At 41.4% G+C, this 17,023-nt stretch overlaps 1 protein-coding gene across 1 annotated transcript in view; it reads right to left on the bottom strand.

Moving 5' to 3' along the window:
- GLRB (glycine receptor beta) overlaps window positions 1-17,023 on the bottom strand; it is a 437,385-nt gene that overhangs the window by 312,345 nt on the left and 108,017 nt on the right. The window contains exon 4 of the mRNA XM_053703772.1: window positions 2,459-2,526. Within this exon, the coding sequence (XP_053559747.1) occupies window positions 2,459-2,526 (68 nt within the window). The remainder of the gene's footprint in view (window positions 1-2,458; window positions 2,527-17,023) is intronic.

Genomic DNA, 17,023 nt, shown 5'->3' with positions numbered 1-17,023 from the left:
GCGCCTGAATGGCGAATCCGGAATTCTTAGCCGTAAGCTTAGTTAAATGTACTACGGCATCAGAAATAAATGAATTAGCTAGCTTAAGGACTCTAAGCTTGTCTATAATTTCATCCAATGGAACTGAGCTAATGGTCTCTTCTAGAGACTCAAACCAGAATGCCGCCGCAGCCGTGACAGGCGCAATGCATGCAAGGGGTTGTAATATAAAACCTTGTTGAGTAAACATTTTCTTAAGGTAACCCTCTAACTTTTTATCCATTGGATCTGAAAAGGCACAGCTATCCTCCACCGGGATAGTGGTACGCTTAACCAGAGTAGAAACTGCTCCTTCCACCTTAGGGACCGTCTGCCATAAGTCCCGTGTGGTGGCGTCTATTGGAAACATTTTTCTAAATATAGGAGGGGGGGAAAAGGGCACACCGGGCCTATCCCACTCCTTGGTAATAATCTCTGTAAGCCTCTTAGGTATAGGAAAAACGTCAGTACACGCCGGTACCGCATAGTATCTATCCAGCCTACATAATTTCTCTGGGATTGCAACCGTGTTACAATCATTCAGAGCCGCTAATACCTCCCCTAATAATACACGGAGGTTCTCAAGCTTAAATTTAAAATTTGAAATGTCTGAGTCCAGTTTATTTGGATCAGATCCGTCACCCACAGAATGAAGCTCTCCGTCTTCATGTTCTGCAGTATCAGACATGGCTCTAACATTATCAGCATACTCTGTTCTCACCCCAGAGTGGTCGCGTTTACCTCTAAGTTCTGGCAATTTAGATAAAACTTCAGTCATAACATTAGCCATGTCTTGTAAAGTGATTTGTAATGGCCGCCCTGATGTACTTGGCGTCGCAATATCACGCACCTCCTGAGCGGGAGATGCAGGTACTGACACGTGAGGAGAGTTAGTCGGCATAACTTTCCCCTCGTTGTCTGGTGAAATTTTCTTGACATGTACAGATTGGCTTTTATTTAAAGTAGCATCAATGCAATTAGTACACAAATTTCTATTGGGCTCCACATTGGCCTTTGAACATATTGCACAAAGAGATTCCTCTGTGTCAGACATGTTTAAACAAACTAGCAATTAGCCTAGCAAGCTTGGAAAATACTTTTCAAATAAATTTACAAGCAATATAAAAAACGTTACTGTGCCTTTAAGAAGCACACAAAAACTGTCACAGTTGAAATAACAATGAACCGGATTAGTTATAGAAACCAAATTTTCACAGTAAATGCATTAAGTTAGCAAAGGATTGCACCCACTAGCAATGGATGATTAACCCCTTAATACCAAAAAACGGATAACAATTGAAAATATAAGCGTTTTTATCACAGTCAAAGCACAGTCTCACAGGTCTGCTGTGAGTGATTACCTCCCTCAAAACTAGTTTTGGAGACCCCTGAGCTCTGTAGAGACGTCCTGGATCATGCAGGGAGAAAAAGGCAGACTGTGACTGAATTTCTACTGCGCAATAAAAGCGCCAAAATAGGCCCCTCCCACTCATAATACAACAGTGAGGGAAGCTCAGTAAACTGATTTAATTCAAAACAAACGACAGCCATGTGGAAAATAACGCCCCAAATTTTTTTTCACCAAGTACCTCAGATAAATAAACGATTAACATGCCAGTAAACGTTTAAAATATAAATTATGAAATGTTATTAAAAAGCCTGCTGCTAGCCGCTCACACTGCAGATTAGGCTAAAAGTTATATGTATACAGTATTTTCCCAGTGAAGTGCCATTCCCCAGAAATACTTAAGTGTAAACATACATACATATCAGCCTGATACCAGTTGCTACTACTGCATTTAAGGCTGTACTTACATTACATCGGTATTAGCAGTATTTTCTCAGTCAATTCCATTCCTTAGAAAATAATATACTGCAACATACCTCCTTGCACGTGAACCTGCCCGCTGTCCCCTGTTCTGAAGTTACCTCGCTCCTCAGAATGGCCGAGAACAGCAAATGGATCTTAGTTACGTCCGCTAAGATCATACACAAACTCAGGTAGATTCTTCTTCTAATGCTGCCTGAGAAAAAACAACACACTCCGGTGCCGTTTAAAATAACAAACTTTTGATTGAAGAAATAAAAACTAAGTTTAACAACCACAGTCCTCTCACACATCCTATCTATTAGTTAGGTGCAAGAGAATGACTGGGTATGACGTAGAGTGGAGGAGCTATATAGCAGCTCTGCTTGGGTGATCCTCTTGCACTTCCTGTTAGGGAGGAGTTAATATCCCATAAGTAATGGATGACCCGTGGACTGACTACACTTAACAGGAGAAATGTCTAGTTCTCCAAGTAGTACCTAAAATGATTACAACAATGGTCATTAACTACCCGCTTCCTGTTTTGTTTTGCTAAATGTGGGAGAATGCAAGAGAACAATACATATATTTAAATAAATAAACAGCAAATTCATTTTAGAGTTCACCTCTTACCATGGTTGTTTCTTGTATAGATCCAAAACTGTTAATAAAAATATTCACCATGACATCAACTGGAATACCTAAAAAAGCACACAAAAAAACAAAGACAGAGACATTTTAGTTTAATTTAATTTTACTACTAAAATGTCATCATAAAAAAAAACAAGAAAACAAATATCCCTTTAATCTTAACGTACAACAGAAAATGCTGAGAATAGTAGAAACTTATCTCACAGTGTAAAATGCATGATGAAGGAATTTAAAATAATTTATTTTAGAATATATTTGATTGCAAATGAAGAAAGGGTCAAACTTATACTTTGTATAAAAAATAAAATAAAGAAAAAAAGGAAATTTATGCTTACCTGATAAATTGATTTCTTCTACGATACGACGAGTCCACGGATTCATCCTTACTTGTGGGATATTATCCTCCTGCTAACAGGAAGTGGCAAAGAGCACCAAAGCAGAGCTGTATATATAGCGCCTCCCTTCTCTCGACCCCCAGTCATTCGACCGAAGGTATAGGAAGAGAAAAGACAAGCTAAAAAGGTGCAGAGGTGACTGAAGTTTTAAATACAAAAATAAAATCAGTCTAAAATTGACAGGGAGGGCCGTGGACTCGTCGTATCGTAGAAGAAATCAATTTATCAGGTAAGCATAAATTTCCTTTTTTTCTACTAGATACGACGAGTCCATGGATTCATCCTTACTTGTGGGATACAATACCAAAGCTACAGGACACGGATGAACGGGAGGGACAAGACAGATACCTAAACAGAAGGCACCACTGCTTGAAGAACTTTTCTCCCAAAAATAGCCTCCGAAGAAGCAAAAGTATCAAATTTGTAAAATTTGGAAAAGTATGAAGGGAGGACCAAGTCGCAGCCTTACAAATCTGTTCAACAGAAGCATCGTTTTTAAAAGCCCATGTGGAAGCCACCGCTCTAGTAGAATGAGCTGTAATTTTTTCAGGAGGCTGCTGTCCAGCAGTCTCGTATGCCAAACGAATGATGCTTTTCAGCCAAAAAGAAAGAGAGGTAGCCGTAGCTTTTTGACCCCTATGCTTTCCAGAATAAACAACAAATAAAGAAGATGTTTGACGGAAATCCTTGGTTGCTTGTAAGTAAAACTTCAAGGCACGAACCACGTCCAAGTTATGTAACAGACGCTACTTCTTAGAAGAAGGATTAGAGAAGGAACAACAATTTCCTGATTAATATTCTTATTTGAAACAGCCTTAGGAAGGAATCCAGGTTTAGTGCGCAAAACCACCTTATCAGAATGGAATATAAGATAAGGCAAGTCGCATTGTAACTCAGAAAGCTCTGAAACTCTTCGAGCAGAATAGATAGCAACTAAAAACAAAACTTTCCAAGATAAAAGCTTAATATCTATGGAATGTATCGGTTCAAACGGAACCCCTTGAAGAACATTTAGAACTAAATTCAAACTCCATGGCGGAGCAACAGGTTTAAACACAGGCTTGATTCTGACCAAAGCCTGACAAAAAGACTGAATGTCTGGGACATCCGCCAGACGTTTGTGTAGTAAATTTGACAAAGCAGAAATCTGTCCCTTTAAGGAACTAGCTGATAATCCCTTCTCCAATCCTTCTTGGAGAAAGGACAAAATCCTAGGAATCCTAATCCTACTCCATGAGTAGCCCTTGGATTCGCACCAATAAAGATATTTATGCCATATCTTATGGTAAATTTTCCTAGTGACAGGCTATCGAGCTTGAATCTAGGTATCAATGACCGACTCAGAGAATCCCCGCTTGGATAAAATCAAGCTTTCAATCTCCAGGCAGTCAGCTGCAGAGAATTTAGATTTGGATGTTGGAATGGATCTTGAATGAGAAGGTCCTCTCTCAGTGGCAGTATCCACGGTGGCAGAGATGACATTTCCACTAGATCTGCATACCAAGTCCTGCGTAGCCACGCAGGCGCTATCAAGATTACCGAAGCCCTCTCCTGTTTGATTCTGGCAATCAGACGAGGTAGGAGAGGAAAAGAAGGAAACACATAAGCCAGGTTGAACGACCAAGGTACTGCTAGGACATCTATCAGTACTGCTTGGGGATCCCTTGATCTGGACCCGTAACAAGGAAGTTTGGCATTCTGACTAGATGCAATCAGATCCAATTCCGGTATGCCCCATTGAAGAATCAATGCCGCAAACACCTCCGGATGCAGCTCCCACTCCCCTGGATGAAAAGTCTGACGACTTAGAAAATCCGCTTCCCAGTTCTCTACTCCTGGGATATAGATTGCTGATAGATGGCAAGAGTGAGTCTCTGCCCATCGAATTACCTTGGAAACCTCTATCATCACGAGAGAACTCTTTGTTCCCCCTTGATGATTGATATATGCTACAGTCGTGATATTGTCCGAGTGGAATCTTATGAATTTGGCCAAGGCCAACTGAGGCCAGACTTGAAGCTTGTTGAATATTGCTCTCAGTTCCAGAATATTGATTGGAAGTAGGGACTTCTCCTGGGTCCAAACACCCTGAGCCTTCAGGGAATTCCGGACTGCACCCCGGCCCAAGAGGCTGGCGTCCGTCGTCACTATGACCCATGCTGGCCTGCGGAAGCACATTCCCTGGGACATATGATCCTGTGACAACCACCAAAGAAGAGAGTCTCTGGTTTCTAGATCCAGATTTATCTGAGGAGATAAATCCGCATAATCCCCATTCCACTGTCTGAGCATGCACAGCTGCAGTGGTCTGAGATGTAAGCGAGCAAACGGAATGATGTCCATTGCCGCTACCATTAATCCGATGACCTCCATACACTGCGCCACTGATGGCCGAGGAGTGGACTGAAGTGCTCGGCAAGTAGTTAGGATCTTTGACTTTCTGACCTCCATCAGAAATATTTTCATGTCTACCGAGTCTATCAGAGTTCCTAAGAAAGGAACTCTTGTCAGTGGAACTAGTGAACTCTTTTGGATATTCACCTTCCACCCGTGAGATCTCAGAAAAGCCAACACGATGTACGTGTGAGATTTGGCTAGCTGGTAAGTTGACGCCTGAATCAAAATACCGTCCAGATAGGGCGCCACTGCTATGCCCCACGGCCTTAGAACCGCCAGAAGGGACCCCAGCACCTTTGTGAAGATTCTGGGAGCTGTGGCCAACCTGAAAGGAAGGGCCACAAACTGGTAGTGTTTGTCCAGGAAGGCGAACCTGAGAAACTGGTGATGATCTTTCACTCTAAAAGAAAAAAGCGCAAACAGAACTCAAGTGCAATAAAACACACAGTGGCAACCGCGCTCAAAGAATCACACTTACAATGTTTATTAGAAATAAAAGCACTTAAACAATCAAACAGCAGCAAGCGGTTAATGTTGTAAAAACTCCTGGTACTCAGCTGCTCCAAGAACGCTTCCCCCTCTGTGTATAATCAGTTCCACACCTCCGCCGGAACTTTGGTAGCAGGGAAAGACTTGTTAATCCAACTACGGAAGCCCTGTGTAACCAAAACAAGGCAAGCGTATTCTTCCTAGAAAACTTTCAAATACGGATCCTCTAAACAGTCACAAGTCCTTTGTGGATAGGAATGTGAAGATACGCATCCTTTAAGTCCACGGTAGTCATATATTCACCCTCCTGGATCATTGGCAAAATAGTTCAAATGGTCTCCATCTTGAACGATGGGACTCTGAGAAATTTGTTTAGGAATTTGAGATCTAAAATCTGAATGTTCTCTCTTTTTTGGGAACCACAAATAGATTTGAGTAAAACCCCTGCCCCTGTTCTAGTTTTGGAACTGGGCAGACTACACCCATGGTATATAGGTCTTCTACACAGCGTAAGAACACCTCTCTTTTTGTCTGGTCTACAGACAAACGTGAAAGATGAAATCTTGCCCTTGGGAGAAAATCCTTGAACTCTAGTTGATACCCCTGGGTCACAATTTCTAATGCCCAGGGATCCTGAACATCCCTTGCCCAAGCCTGAGCGAAAAGAGAAAGTCTGCCCGCTACTAGATCCGGTCCCGGATCAGGGGCTGCACCTTCATGCTGTCTTAGTAGCAGCAGCGGGCTTCTTGGCCTGTTTACCTTTATTCCAGGTCTGGTTAGGTCTCCAAACTGACTTTAATTGTGCAAAACTCCCCTCCTGCTTTGTGGCGGAGGAGGAAGTAAAGGGTCCACCTTTAAAGTTTCGAAAGGAATGAAAATTATTTTGTTTGGCCCTCATTTTAACCGTCTTGTCCTGAGGAAGGGCATGACCTTTACTTCCAGTAATGTCGGAAATTATCTCCTTTAGTTCAGGCCCAAATAGGGTCTTACCTTTAAAAGGAATAGCTAAAAGTTTAGATTTTGATGACACATCAGCAGACCAAGACTTAAGCCATAACGCTCTGCGCGCTAAAATGGCAAAGCCTGCATTTTTTGCAGCTAATTTCGCCATTTGAAAAGCGGCATCGGTAATGAAAGGATTAGCTAGCTTGAGAGCCTTAATTCTATGCAAAATATCATCTAATGGGGTTTCAACCATAAGAGACTCCTCTAGAGCCTCAAACTAAAAAGCTGCTGCAGTAGTTACTGGAACAATGCACGCTATAGGTTGTAGAAGAAAACCCTGATGAATAAACAATTTCTTTAAAAGACCCTCTAGTTTTTTATCCATAGGATCTTTGAAAGCACAACTGTCCTCAATAGGTATAGTTGTACGCTTAGCCAGGGTAGAAATAGCTCCCTCCACCTTAGGGACGGTCTGCCAGGAATCCCGAATGGTGTCAGATATGGGAAACATTTTCTTAAATATAGGAGGGGAGAGAACGAAATGCCTGGTCTATCCCATTCCTTAGTAACAATGTCCGAAATCCTTCTAGGGACCGGAAAAACATTAGTGTAAGTAGGTACTTACAGATATTTATCCATTTCACACAATTTCTCTGGTGGTATTACAATAGGGTCACAATCATCCAGAGTCGCTAAAATCTCCCGGAGTAACAAGCGGAGGTGTTCAAGCTTAAACTTAAAGGCCGTCACATGAGAGTCTGTTAGAGGGAACATCTTTCCCGAGTCTGAAAGCTCTCCCTCAGACAGTAAATCTCCCACCCCCAACTCAGAACACTGTGAGGGTACATCGGAGATGGCCAATAAAGCATCAGGGGGCTCAGCACTTACTTTGCATTTATGCAACCAGTGTCTTTCATTTATAGCCCATAATATAACAGGTCCCAGTAACATCCCTTCATTGCCTGTAGGATTACTGCTTCCCCTTCCCTCATGGGAACTATGTCAGCCGGTTCTGAAATACCACAGTCTCTTCAGAAAAAAATGGCTGAACATACCTCAATGCTTGTAGCATGAAAACCGTTCCCCACACTGAAGCTTCTCAAGTACTCCTCGGCCATTCTGTGGGAACTCCTCTGGATCTTAGTAACCACTGCTAAGATCATCAACCTCCAGGCAGAAATCTTTTTCCATTTGCTGCCTGAGGAAAAATAGCACTCACCGGTACCATTTAAAATAAAAAAGTCTTGCTTGAAGAAAATAAAAACTATCATTTTATCACCTCTTTCACTTTACCTCTTCCTTTTACTTAGTATAGGCAAAGAGAATGACTGGGGGTGGAGAGAAGGGAGGAGCTATATATACAGCTCTGCTGTGGTGCTCTTTGCCACTTCCTGTTAGCAGGAGGATAATATCCCACAAGTAAGGATGAATCTGTGGACTCGTCGTATCTAGTAGAAGAAAGAGCTGACAATCATATCGAGAGCCAAAGTGTGTGACACTAAGGGCCCAGAGTATGTATGGAGTATATTAGGGTGCTTTAATGACAAAGGTTTGCTTTGTGTAATTGATTGTTAACCCTATATCAGCTTTTTTCTATGCCAATTGCATGTTATTAATCATTCATGTGTAAAGTGATCTGGAGGAACTGTGGTTTTTTACAAATATATTTTTTGTGACTGATTGGCAAAAAAATATAAAAAATGTCCATCACTGCACTAGCATAATGAACAGATTAGAGCTGCAACAACTAATCGTCATAATCGATAATAATCGATTATGAAAATAGTTGTCAACGAATCTCATAATCGATTAATCGGTTTGCAATTAGTTGGTCTGTACACAACACCAGCTGCTTCACTCCAATGAACTCCTGCATATGGTATTGTGTTTTATGGTTATGTCCTTAGCCTAAACGACATCTACAGACGTCTACTTTTCACTTTTTCAGGACAGTATACGTTTACAACTACCCCTGGCTTATGTGCAACCCAGATATAATAGTCATCATTTGGATTGTTTATATTAAATCTGGTGATTTGGAACTATGCTTTTCATGATATAGTAAAGCTTGTTGTTTACACCTTGCCCCTAGATTGATGGGAGTTATTTAAATTGATGTGCACTATTATCTGTTTGCACAATTATTAGCGTATTGCTTGATATTGCGGATTATATGTACTGTATAAATGTGTAAGGCTTTGTCCTGTTATTGATATATAGTCCTTAACGCTTTTTATTTTTTTTTATTTTTTTTATATTTTTAATAAATTGTGATAATATGTACCAGATTCAACCTTTATAAGTATAGATATTTCCCCTAACCTTATAGCTGGTTATTTACCATTGCATATAGATATTCAAGATATTTTTATGTTAGAATGAAGTCAAGGGTTACTTTATTGAGAGGCCCCTTGCCAAGGTAGAAAACATTTAGCATTGGTGAAGAGCTAACAAATATAAATATCCCACTTTGGTGAAATTGGCAAAACCCTACTTATACACCTCAACAGCCTTTTCTCTGCTGCAGGAAATATAGCTGCAAACAGAGAACCAGCCTTAGCCAGAAGCATGTGGACATGTTGAGATTTTTGCATTTCAATGCAAAGTTTCTGAAAGAGTGAATAACAGAATGTTATTAACAGTGATAGTCTAATTCTTTCTAATTCTACCGCTTTTCAAACAGTTTGTGGTTTTGTTTTGTTTAATTATAAAATTGTGCTCTGAAGTTTATATTTGTAACACTCAGTATGTGGATTTTATTTAAAACATAGAAAATTATTATTGATTCTCTTTTTATCCGATTAGTCGATTAATCGAAAAAATAATCGGCCGATTAATCGATTATGAAAATAATCGTTAGTTGCAGCCCTAGAACAGATCAATCAATGTATCACTACTGAAAAATACTTTTGTCAAACAATACAGCTTTTGGAGTTGTGCTTATTAAGTCCCTATACTTTTAGTTCCATATCAATTTAAACAGCTTTAGATTAAAACATTTCAAAGTAATTTTTATCATGCTTCATTGCTGCTCTTTCCTAGAATGGAAAGATGGAAAATCTTACAGTTTAGCGTCCCTTTAAGGGCAATATTTTCTTTGTCGCTCTTTAAAATCTGGTTGCCATAGTAACCTTTTTCTGCACAAGCAAGTTATTGTCAGAGTTCTAGCAGCCCACACAGCAGCATTTATATCCATCACTTTAACAGGGCAGCAGCAGGCACTGCAATCTTTTCTAACCCATATCACATGCTAGCATTAGATAGTTAGCATGACATGAGCTGGATGTGTTGTTGAGGTGATTAAAAATAAATCATTTAAATGCTAATGTTCTGTGCTCAAAAAAATATCTTGAGCAACACTGAAATATATTTTTTGCAGCTATACCAGTATTGTTGGTAGGTAGATTGATAAGCTCCATTAAAAGGGTTATGAAACCCAAAAATGTTTTTTTCATTTTTGTAATTCAAACACAGCATATCATTTTTAAAAAGAATACAATGTGCTTCTATTATTACATTTGGTTTGTTCTCATGGTATTCTTTGTTGAAGAGATAGCTAGTTACGTGTCAGGTGCACTTCATGGCAAGAAATAGTGCTGTCTTCTATTGCTCTTGCAAACAGGTAACAATCTTGCAAAACTGCTGCCATATAGTGCTCCAGACACGTGAACACTCCTGAGCTCCCCTTCCTGCTGTTAAAGAACAGAAGCCAACAAAGAGGACAAAGACATTTTGATAACAGTAAATTAGAAAGTTGATTAAAATGCCATGCTCTATCTGAAACATGAAAAAAATGTGTTTCCTGACCCATTAAAGAGACAGTCTAGTAAAAAAATAAACTTTCATGATTTAGATAGAGAATGCAATTTTAAACAACTTTCCAATTTACTTTTATCATACATTTTGCTTTGTTCTCTTGGTATTCTTATTTGAAAGCTAAACCTAGGTAGGCTCATATGCTAATTTCTTAGCCCTTAAAAGCCGCCTCTTATCTGAATGCATTTTGACAGAGGGCGTTAGTTGATGTGATAACATTGTGCTCACGCCCCGTGAAGTTACCTAGGAGTCAGCACTGATTGGCTAAAATGCAGGTCTGTCAAAAGAACTGAAATAAGGAGGCAATCAGCAGTGGCTTAGATACAAGGTAACCACATAGGTAACAAGTGTATTGATATATCTGTGTTGGTTATGCAAAACTGGGGAATGGGTAATAAAGGGATTATCTATCTTTTTAAACAAAAAAAATTCTGGTGTAGACTGTCCCTTTAACTAAATTTTTACAGCATAACCGCTTAACATTAAAATAAATTTAAAAAAATTATGAGTTCAGTAGATCAGTTTTATTTAGTAAAATTTAACACAAAACAGACGTTAATCTTTTCTATTCAACTTCTGAACTAAAGGGAATACAGAAATTCTAAACCAAATTCACATAAATTGGAGGCCAGTGATTTATTTATTTTTAAATCAAAACACTGACAGGTTTCACTGAAGCACAGCATACTGTATATCCCCCAGAAAATATGTCAGTAGTGTAGAGGTTTTGCAGCCATTTTTGAGAGGCCGTTGTGTGGGTGTGGCAATTCATATGAATTACACGCATCACACTCCCCATGCGCCATACAGCAATGCTCTGTGTATACCCTGCACAGAGTGCAACCTCATGCGTGCTTGGTAGCCTTTTTATGGCTGAATTTGTTGCTCCCTTTGTCCTCCAGTACTACACCAGATGCTTTTCTTTCCTTTTCACCAGCACTCAGTACATTAGTCATTATGTGTGTGCACCTTATAATCGCTGCTTCCCTATCGCCAGCACATCAGACATTTGCTGCACCTGTTGTCTTCTCTTTCCACACTTTTCATTATGATTACATCTGATGACACAGATGTGGGCTGTACTCTCAAATTAGAGTGAGTACACATCCCGTACCACTGGCAAAATGCACAGTTGCTTACAAATAACTGACATGGCACCTGAACCTAGCACCATACATGCTTATATAACACCTTAACGACCAGCACTGTACCATGTATGGCGCTGGTCATTTAGCCCTTAAAGTGACAATAAACACTAAGGGCCAGAATACAAGTGGATCGCTAATTAACGCTTCAGCTCAAGCGTCAATTGCGCTCGAAGTAAGCTTTTTGCACTCGCCGGGTTGCACTCGTATTATGAGTTAAAAGTAAACTGTTTTTGCTCATGCGCTAACCCAGCGAGTGCAATCTTTATAAAACATAATATTCCCTTTGAACTTTTTTAAAAACTGCTGTTTTACAGACCCGCTCTCTGTACTCTGCTGAGCGAGTCTGTTTTTTTTACACAGCGCATCGGGCCAGCTGTATAGTCACAGCCCCGCCCAACCGCGCCATTATACACAGTGCAGCTCGCTCCTGCTGTCAGACAGAGCAGGAGCGGGCTGCACTTAGTGTTATGGCGCGGTCGGGCCAGGCTGTGACTATACAGCTTGCCCGATGCGCTGTGTAAAAAAGCGGGTCTGTAAAACAGCAGTTTTTTTAAAAAAATTCAAAGGGAATCTAACGTTTTATAAAGATTGCGCTAATATAATGTTATATAATTCTGCACTATGTGCAGAATTATATTACATTATTTTTGAGGTTTACTGTCCCTTTAAGTTGCAAAGGGCTTCAATGCACTTATAGTGTGTACATATGTATTTTTGTGTTTAAATGTTTATATATGTCTGTAAATGATTTAACATATCTCTATGTTAAATCATTTTGCCTGCTTTTTTAATAATAATTATAACACCTAAGACCTCATATCTTTGAGCCGTTGTAACTTTTGTGTGCAATATTTTTCTTAATATTTTTTATCATATAGTGTTATTATGAGTGTAAGTGTACTTTGTAATGTATTTTTTTTTGTGTTTTGTGCAACTTTTTAGTTTCCCAAAACAGTTAACCAGAGCTTAGAAGTCTCGGCAATCATTCTAGCTCAAGTGATCGCGTTTACTTTCAACTCGTTATGTGAGCGGTAAGCCAGACAAGTGCAAACCCCCGCGATAAACTCCTTATTGCTCAAGCGCAAATGTTTGTGCTCCACTCGTAATCGGCATTAAAACAGAATTTATGCTTACCTGATAAATTACTTTCTCCAACGGTGTGTCCGGTCCACGGCGTCATCCATAACTTGTGGGAATATTCTCTTCCCCAACAGGAAATGGCAAAGAGCACAGCAAAAGCTGTCCATATAGTCCCTCCTAGGCTCCGCCCACCCCAGTCATTCGACCGACGGACAGGAGAAAAAAAGGAGAAACCATAGGGTGCCGTGGTGACTGTAGTTAAAGAAAGAAATTTATCAAACCTGATTAAAAAACCAGGGCGGGCCGTGGACCGGACACACCATTGGAGAAAGTAATTTATCAGGTAAGCATAAATTCTGTTTTCTCCAACATTGGTGTGTCCGGTCCACGGCGTCATCCATAACTTGTGGGAACCAATACCAAAGCTTTAGGACACGGATGAAGGGAGGGAGCCAATCAGGTTACCTAAACAGAAGGCACTACAGCTTGCAAAACCTTTCTCCCAAAAATAGCCTCCGAAGAAGCAAAAGTATCAAATTTGTAGAATTTGGTAAAAGTGTGCAGGGAAGACCAAGTCGCTGCCTTACATATCTGATCAACAGAAGCCTCGTTCTTGAAGGCCCATGTGGAAGCCACAGCCCTAGTAGAGTGAGCTGTGATTCGTTCGGGAGGCTGCCGTCCGGCAGTCTCGTAAGCCTTCGGATGATGCTTTTAAGCCAAAAGGAAAGAGAGGTAGCAGTAGCTTTTTGACCTCTCCTCTTGCCAGAATAAACGACAAACAGAGAAGACGTTTGTCTGAAATCCTTTGTTGCTTCTAAATAGAACTTTAAAGCACGTACTACATCTAAATTATGTAACAAACGTTCCTTCTTTGAAACTGGATTCGGACACAAAGAAGGCACAACTATTTCCTGGTTAATATTCTTGTTGGAAACAACCTTTGGAAGGAAACCAGGTTTAGTACGCAAAACAACCTTATCTGAATGGAACACCAGATAGGGCGGATTACACTGCAGAGCAGATAACTCAGAAAATCTTCTAGCAGAAGAAATAGCAACCAAAAACAGAACTTTCCAAGATAACATTTTGATATCTATGGAATGTAGAGGTTCAAACGGAACCCCTTGAAGAACTGAAAGAACTAAATTCAGACTCCAGGGAGGAGCCAAAGGTCTGTAAACAGGCTTGATCCTGACCAAAGCCTGAACAAAAGTTTGAACATCTGGCACAGCTGCCAGTCGTTTGTGTAACAAGACAGATAAAGCAGAAATCTGTCCTTTTAGAGAACTCGCTGATAATCCCTTATCCAAACCTTCTTGTAGAAAGGAAAGGATCATAGAAATTTTAAACTTACTCCATGAGAATCCCTTGGATTCACACCAACAGATATATCTTTTCCATATTTTATGGTAAATTTTTCTAGTTACAGGTTTTCTGGCTTGTACCAGAGTATCTATCACAGAATCCGAAAACCCACGCTTAGATAAAATCAAGCGTTCAATCTCCAAGCCGTCAGCTGGAGGGAGACCAGATTTGGATGTTCAAATGGACCCTGAACAAGAAGGTCCTGTCTCAAAGGTAGCTTCCATGGTGGAGCCGATGACATATTCACCAGGTCTGCATACCAAGTCCTGCGTGACCACGCAGGAGCTATCAAAATCACTGAGGCCCTCTCCTGTTTGATCCTGGCTACCAGCCTGGGAATGAGAGGAAACGGTGGAAACACATAAGCTAGGTTGAAGGTCCAAGGCGCTACTAATGCATCCACTAGAGTCGCCTTGGGATCCCTGGATCTGGACCCGTAGCAAGGAACCTTGAAGTTCTGACGAGACGCCATCAGATCCATGTCTGGAATGCCCCATAATTGGGTCAACTGGGCAAAAATCTCCGGGTGGAGCTCCCACTCCCCCGGATGGAATGTCTGACGACTCAGGTAATCCGCCTCCCAGTTTTCCACTCCTGGGATGTGGATCGCAGATAGGTGGCAGGAGTGATCCTCCGCCCATTTTATGATTTTGGTCACTTCTCTCATCGCCAGGGAACTCCTTGTTCCCCCCTGATGGTTGATGTAAGCAACAGTCGTCATGTTGTCTGATTGGAATCTTATGAATCTGGCCTTTGCTAGTTGAGGCCAAGCCCTGAGAGTATTGAATATCGCTCTCAGTTCCAGAATGTTTATCGGGAGAAGAGACTCTTCCCGAGACCATAGACCCTGAGCTTTCAGGGAGTCCCAGACCGCGCCCCAGCCCACTAGACTGGCGCCGGTCGTGACGATGACCCACTCTGGTCTGCGGAAGCTCATTCACTGGGACAGGTGATCCTGGGTTAGCCACCAACGGAGTGAGTCTCTGGTCTTCTGATCTACTTGAATCACTGGAGACAAGTCTGTACAGTCCCCATTCCACTGTTTCAGCATGCACAGTTGTAATGGTCTTAGATGAATTCGCGCAAAAGGAACTATGTCCATTGCTGCAACCATCAACCCTACTACTTCCATGCACTGAGCTATGGAAGGTCGTGGAACAGAGTGAAGAACTTGACAAGCGTTTAGAAGTTTTGACTTTCTGACATCTGTCAGGAAAATCTTCATTTCTAAAGAATCTATTATTGTCCCCAAGAAAGGAACTCTTGTCGACGGCAACAGGGAACTTTTTTCTATGTTCACCTTCCACCCGTGAGATCTGAGAAAGGCCAGAACGATGTCTGTGTGAGCCTTTGCCTTTGAAAGAGACGACGCTTGTATCAGAATGTCGTCCAAGTAAGGTGCCACTGCAATGCCCCTTGGTCTTAGAACCGCTAGAAGGGACCCGAGCACCTTTGTGAAAATCCTTGGAGCAGTGGCTAGCCCGAATGGGAGAGCCACAAACTGGTAATGTTTGTCCAGAAAGGCGAACCTTAGGAACTGATAATGATCTTTGTGGATAGGAATATGTAGATACGCATCCTTTAGATCCACGGTAGTCATAAATTGACCCTCCTGGATTGTAGGTAAAATCGTTTGAATAGTTTCCATTTTGAACGATGGCACTCTGAGAAATTTGTTTGAATCGTTAAATCCAGAATTTGTCTGAAGGTTCCCTCTTTTTTGGGAACTACAAACAGATTTGAGTAAAACCCCAGTCCTTGTTCCACAGTTGGAACTGGGTGTATCACTCCCATTTTTAACAGGTCTTCTACACAATGTAAGAAAGCCTGTCTCTTTATTTGGTTTCCAGAAGATAACCCTGAGAAACTATTTCTAGTGCCCAGGGATCCTGAACATCTCTTGCCCAAGCCTGAGCGAAGAGAGAGAGTCTGCCCCCTACTAGATCCGGTCCCGGATCGGGGGCTACTCCTTCATGCTGTTTTGTAAGCAGCAGCAGGCTTCTTGGCCTGCTTACCCTTGTTCCAGCCTTGCATCGGTTTCCAAGCTGGTTTGGTTTGCGAAGCATTACCCTCTTGTCTAGAGGCTGCAGAGTTGGAGGCCGGTCCGTTCCTGAAATTGCAAAAGGAACGAAAATTAGACTTATTCTTGGCCTTAAAAGGCCTATCTTGTGGGAGGGCATGGCCCTTACCCCCAGTGATGTCTGAGATAATCTCTTTCAATTCTGGCCCAAAAAGGGTTTTACCCTTGAAAGGGATATTAAGCAATTTTGTCTTGGAAGATACATCCGCTGACCAAGACTTTAGCCAGAGCGCTCTGCGCGCCACAATTGCAAACCCTGAATTTTTCGCCGCTAATCTAGATAACTGCAAAGCGGCATCTAAAATAAAGGAATTAGCTAACTTAAGTGCGTGAATTCTGTCCCTAACCTCCTCATACGGAGTCTCTCTACTGAGCGACTTTTCTAGTTCCTCGAACCAGAACCACGCTGCTGTAGTGACAGGAATAATGCACGAAATAGGTTGCAGGAGGTAACCTTGCTGTACAAAAATCTTTTTAAGCAAACCCTCCAATTTTTTATCCATAGGATCTTTGAAAGCACAATTATCCTCGATAGGAATAGTAGTGAGCTTGGCTAGTGTAGAAACTGCCCCCTCGACCTTAGGGACTGTCTGCCATAAGTCCTTTCTGGGGTCGACCATAGGAAATAATTTCTTAAAATATAGGAGGGGGGACAAAAGGTATGCCGGGCTTCTCCCACTCCTTATTCACTATGTCCGCCACCCGCTTGGGTATAGGAAAAGCGTCGGGGTGTACCGGAACCTCTAGGAACTTGTCCATCTTGCACAATTTTTCTGGAATGACCAGGTTGTCACAATCATCAAGAGTAGATAGCACCTCCTTAAGCAGTGCG

This window comes from Bombina bombina, chromosome 2 (genome assembly GCF_027579735.1).
Source record: "Bombina bombina isolate aBomBom1 chromosome 2, aBomBom1.pri, whole genome shotgun sequence".
NCBI classification, from domain to species: Eukaryota; Metazoa; Chordata; class Amphibia; order Anura; family Bombinatoridae; genus Bombina; species Bombina bombina.
The sequence above is the reverse complement of the archived record's forward strand: the minus strand, read 5'-3'. Positions and strand labels throughout refer to the sequence as shown.